This window comes from Schistocerca piceifrons, chromosome 4 (genome assembly GCF_021461385.2).
Source record: "Schistocerca piceifrons isolate TAMUIC-IGC-003096 chromosome 4, iqSchPice1.1, whole genome shotgun sequence".
In the NCBI taxonomy this organism is placed as follows: Eukaryota; Metazoa; Arthropoda; class Insecta; order Orthoptera; family Acrididae; genus Schistocerca; species Schistocerca piceifrons.
The window spans coordinates 269,541,097-269,547,096 of NC_060141.1; the positions used below are offsets into that span (position 1 = coordinate 269,541,097).

General features: G+C 45.1%; 1 protein-coding gene across 1 annotated transcript in view; it reads right to left on the reverse strand.

Annotated features, from left to right (window-relative positions):
- The window catches only part of LOC124795782 (ovochymase-2-like), a 137,237-nt gene extending 136,063 nt beyond the window's left edge, over positions 1-1,174 (reverse strand). Inside the window, exons 1-2 of the mRNA XM_047259864.1 lie at positions 1,157-1,174; positions 857-1,037 (exon numbers count right to left, since the gene is read on the reverse strand). Of these exons, the coding sequence (XP_047115820.1) occupies positions 857-1,037; positions 1,157-1,174 (199 nt within the window). The remainder of the gene's footprint in view (positions 1-856; positions 1,038-1,156) is intronic.
- Between the last annotated feature and the right edge of the window lie 4,826 nt (positions 1,175-6,000).

The window sequence follows — 6,000 nt, forward strand, 5'->3', positions numbered from 1 at the left end:
GCTTCTTAAAGTTACAGCGTTCAGACGTACCGGGCTGTACCCTCATAGTTGCCAAACTAAAATTACGTAAGTAAAATACAATGTAGTAGTGGAACGTCTTTCTGAAACAAATACTTATTCAGCTACAGACCTGCCAATAAAGTTCTTCCTGAAAATTGGTGACGAAGATCCTGAAAAATGACAAATAATGAGTTCTGTAGCAATGTCCTAAAGCATTTGAGGGAAGATATGAGGAAAAATTCTCAGAAGTGGCGTACGAACAACTGTTTACTCCACGATGATAATACACGACTATATGAAGGCACCATTATTCACGAAGTTTGCACTAAAAACAAGACGACTTTTGAGGAAATGATTCTCTGCCGAAACGTGAAATTTCCACAATATTTGATTCACCCAAGTGACCGACATCTTTAGGTGGGGATCTGACAACGATATCCGACATTTCGCCCGAGAATCGTTCCATTGTGAATACTTCACAACATCGGACGCTTCTCAGAGAACTATTTCATATCTGAAGACGTCTTTCTCACCAGACAGCTCCGTGCGACTGCTTCACATCCACCAAGTGAAAATCAAGTTGAAGGGGGCCAAGATTTGTTATAGTACGGAATATTGAAGTGTAAACGAACAGGGTATACATTAATAAAGTAAGACCTCGAGGACGCCTTTCAGAAGTGAGAGATTGGTATATTCTCGCCCATGGTGGCTACTTTGAAGATGATGGTCCAGTTTATTATTTAAGTAATACCTAATCATTTTAAATGATATACTGTAGAAAGTTTTCGGCATACTAACTTACATTTCATTTGATCATATACTAGCTACGAACTCGTGACAGGCACACTGAACTCACCGTTCGTCACATTCTCGGTGTCGATGTAGCAGTGAGCGGCAGTGAGCTCGGATGTGGCTGACACAATGGCTCCGGAACAGTGAATGTCTTCTGTGAAGTGCAGGAAGGCAGCGTACGGGCGGACGCCATTCTCCTCCTCGTAGCCACCCGCCAGCCGCTGGCGCCGCACATCCCTCTCACACTGTGGACCAATCGTCAGTTCCTTTATGTAAGTTTAAGTAGACCTGTGGGCATTATCCACTAACACAAAGTTTGGATTCAGTGTACAGAGTGGCTCACATAGTGTGTTCAGTGTTTTACTCTGTGACGTGCACGCATGATCAACTGAATTAAAAGATAGCCGCTGAATGGAATACGAGTAGTTAGTTGTGCCACATTACTAGATTGTTAGCAAATCTAATGGTGGTCGTCTGCATTACATGCTATTGCAGGATGCGCAAAATGCTTGTGAACGCGACTGTTCACTTGCGAGTGTCTGGCACGTAAGTTTTGAGTGTGAAAGAGGTCAGTGTTCTCCTGGCCTCCCCTGATTTGCACTCAAATGATGAAGCAGAAAACAACGTATAGCACACATAAACCACTTTATAGTAGCAAATGACAACGTACACAATATGTACCGCTCACTGCAACGCTTTCCTGACTGAGACGTACATCCACTTGCTGCGAGGTCTCGTAAGTGCCTGACTGCCCTCAACAAACGGCAAGCAGGAGCACACAAATATAGCTGTAAAGTTCCCAGCATTGAGTAGGGTGTACTGGACAGCACCTAATTGCAAAGGTTACGCTGGATGTGACTACAGGTGGCAAAACTGAGCAAGACAACTCAAAGCGTGATATCAGGGCATTTGATCATGACCAGGTAAAGGCTGCCAGAGCATATGGGACACACTATTTCCAAAGTGATAGAGTCACAGGGATAATCAGGGGCTATTGTAGCAAGAGTCTACCATACGTATCACGATTCAGAGAAAACTGCAGGCCTCAAAGTCACCTGGAGTAGCAAAAATGTTAAAGATAAAGCTCGCCGTCTGCCACTGTGGGTCGTTAAGAGGGCATATGGGCCACAGTGCAGCATCTCATTCGCCGAGCCATTGTTGTATAATGACAACCAACGAATAGGCACAGTATGTAGAATCACCTGATTATTATCGGGGTAGAAAGCACAACCCTACACATGCACTTCTGCTCAAAGTACGTTACAGGTTACAGAGGTAATTGTTGGCACAGGTATACAGACACTGGATTCTCGAAGCACATGAAAAAATTTACGGAGCTGATGAGCCAGTACTCGTTGGTGCACGCCGACTGCAGGGCACAAGAACAGAAAAAATCACATCAGGCGTTGGATGCATCCTGCTTGCCAATATATCATTCAAATGACAGACGTCCTTTACATGGGGATTGATTAAATTGGATGAAGTAGGGTCCTTGACAAGTCTGTCATCGCCTCTCATCAATGAATGGTTCAGAAATCCAATGCCAGATCACGTGTATTCTATTTCATTCAGATAAAAGGTTTCCTTTATTTGCGGATTGTTCACATTGGATGAGATGGGGTCTCATAAGTCTGCCATACTCTCATTGATGAATCGTTCAGGGACCTACCACCTAAACATATGAATTCGATATCATTAAGGTAAAAGGTTTCCTTTATTTGTGGGATTTCTGCATTGGATGAAATGGGGTCCTTGCCATTTCTACCATCGTCTCTCACTGGTGAATAGTTCAGAAACCTGCTGCTTGATAGTGTTTATTCGATTTCATTCAGATAAGTTACTTGCTTTATGTGCTGATTGTTTGCATTGGCTGAAATGGGGTCCTTGATAATTCCACCATAGTCACAACGGTGGATGTATTCGATATAATTCAGAGACTTGGAGTACTGTTTGTATAAAGCGTTTTTGTACTTATTTGCTGCGCTTAGCTTTTAAATAGTTTTTCTGGGAAAACCTAGCGTAGTTTTCGCGTCTCGTATTTCAGTGAGTGTTTCTTGATTATCAGAGTAGCTCATCAGAAGATTATCTTGGGAATTTGTCACCGTATAGAGTAGGGTAAACATAGTCATGTGTAGGGACTGTGGTTGTTGTGAGCGGACGCAAGGAGAATTGGCCACTCTTCGGGGGCAGGTGGAGGCTTTGTCTGTTAGGCTCATCGAGCTCGAGGCGCAGGCGTCGGCTCGTAGTGGCGTTGGGGCAACTGTGGTGAGACCTATGCCTACTTCGGTGGCCTTGGAATCGCATGGAACCCCTGATGTCGCTGCGTCTTCCGGCAGTGAGCATCTTACCGGTCAGCCATCACTCCAGGGTGAATGGCGGTCAGTGGTGGGCTCGCGCGTGCCTGGCCGAAAGGCGAAGGTGGGATATGGCCGCGTGGCAGCTGCCTTACCCCTTTCCAACAGGTACGGGGTGCTTCCTAGTGGTGATGACATCGTTTCCGAGCCACCACAGGATGCCTCGCCTGTTGGGCCAGTGGCCGATTCTCCGGCAAGGTCCCGACAGTCACAGAGGGCGGGCCTATTAGTTATAGGGAGCTCCAACGTTAGGCGGGTTATGGAGCCCCTCAGGAAAATAGCGGGTAGGTCGGGGAAGAATGCCAGTGTGCACTCGGTGTGCTTGCCGGGGGGTCTCGTCCGTAATGTGGAGGAGGCCCTTCCGGCAGCTATTGAACGCACTGGGTGTGACCGGCTGCAGATAGTAGCACATGTCGGAACGAATGACGCCTGCCGCTTGGGTTCTGAGGCCATCCTTGGTTCCTTCCGGCGGCTGGCTGATTTGGTGAAGACAACCAGCATCGCACGCGGAGTGCAAGCTGAGCTTAATATCTGCAGCATAGTGCCCAGAGTCGATCGCGGTCCTCTGGTTTGGAGCCGTGTGGAGGGTCTAAACCAGAGGCTCAGACGACTCTGCGACTATAATGGTTGCAAATTCATCGACCTCCGTTATTGGGTGGAGAACCGTAGGGCCCCCCTAGACAGGTCAGGCGTGCACTACACACCGGAAGCAGCTACTAGGGTAGCAGAGTACGTGTGGCGTGCACACGGGGGTTTTTTAGGTTAGAGGGACCCCCCCTTGGGCGAAACGATAAAATACCTGACGGCTTACCAGAGAGGACATTATCATCGTTGATAAATAACGTCCGTCCTCAGAGACCAAAAACAGGAAAAGTTAACGTAATATTGGTAAACTGCAGGAGTATCCAGGGCAAGGTTCCTGAATTAGTATCTCTTATTGAAGGAAATAGTGCGCATATAGTATTAGGAACGGAAAGTTGGTTAAAACCGGAAGTGAACAGTAACGAAATCCTAGACACAGAATGGAATATATACCGCAAGGATAGGATAAACGCCAATGGTGGAGGAGTATTTATAGCAGTAAAGAATTCAATAATATCCAGTGAAGTTATTAGCGAATGCGAATGTGAAATAATCTGGGTTAAGCTAAGTATCAAAGGTGGGTCAGATATGATAGTCGGATGCTTCTATAGACCACCTGCATCAGCAACTGTAGTAGTTGAGCGCCTCAGAGAGAACCTGCAGAACGTCGTGAAGAAGTTTCGTGATCATACTATTGTAATAGGGGGAGACTTCAATCTACCAGGTATAGAATGGGATAGTCACACAATCAGAACTGGAGCCAGGGACAGAGACTCTTGTGACATTATCCTGACTGCCTTGTCCGAGAATTACTTCGAGCAGATAGTTAGAGAACCAACTCGTGAAGCTAACGTTTTAGACCTCATAGCAACAAATAGACCGGAACTTTTCGACTCCGTGAATGTAGAAGAGGGTATCAGTGATCATAAGTCAGTGGTTGCATCAATGACTACAAGTGAAATAAGAAATGCCAGGAAAGGAAGGAAAATATATTTGCTTAACAAGAGTGATAGGGCACAAATCGCAGAATATCTGAGTGACCACCATCAAACGTTCATTTCTGAGGAAGAGGATGTGGAACAAAAATGGAAAAAATTCAGAAACATCGTCCAGTACGCCTTAGATAAGTACGTACCGACTAAGGTCCAAAGCGAGGGGAAAGATCCACCGTGGTATAACAATCATGTACGAAAGGTACTACGGAAACAAAGAAAGCTTCATCATAGGTTTAAGAGTAGTCGAATCATAGCTGATAAGGAAAAGCTGAACGAAGCGAAAAAGAGCGTAAAGAGAGCAATGAGAGAAGCATTCAACGAATTCGAACATAAAACATTGGCAAACAATCTAAACAAGAACCCTAAAAAGTTTTGGTCATATGTAAAATCGGTAAGCGGATCTAAATCCCCTATTCAGTCACTCGTTGACCACGATGGCACCGAAACAGAGGACGACCGAAGAAAGGCAGAAATACTGAATTCAGTGTTCCGAAACTGTTTCACTGCGGAAAATCGTAACACGGTCCCTGACTTCAGCCGTCGCACGGACGCCAAAATGGAAAATATTGAAATAAACGATATCGGAATTGAAAAACAACTGCTATCACTTAGTAGCGGAAAAGCATCCGGAGCAGACGAGATACCCTTAAGATTCTACAGTGATTATGCTAAAGAACTTGCCCCCTTTCTATCAGCAATTTATCGTAGATCGCTGGAAGAACGTAAAGTACCTAGCGACTGGAAGAAAGCGCAGGTCCTTCCCATTTTCAAGGAGGGTCATAAATCAGATGCGAATAATTATAGGCCTATTTCGCTTACGTCAATCTGTTGTAGAATAATGGAACATGTTTTGTGTTCTCGTATTATAACGTTCTTAGATAATACAAATCTCCTTCATCATAACCAACATGGATTCCGCAAACAGAGATCATGTGAAACTCAGCTCGCCCTATTTGCCCAAGAAATTCACAGTGCCGTAGACACTGGCGAGCAGATTGATGCCGTATTCCTGGACTTCAGGAAGGCATTTGATACGGTTCCGCACTTACGTTTAGTGAAAAAAATACGAGCTTACGGAATATCGGGCCAGGTTTGTGATTGGATTCAGGATTTCCTAGAAGAAAGAACACAACATGTCATTCTTAACGGTTCAAAATCTGCAGATGTAGAGGGAATTTCGGGAGTACCGCAAGGAAGCGTGATAGGACCTTTATTGTTTACAATATACATAAATGACTTAGTTGACAACATCGGTAGCTCCGTGAGGCTATTTGCAG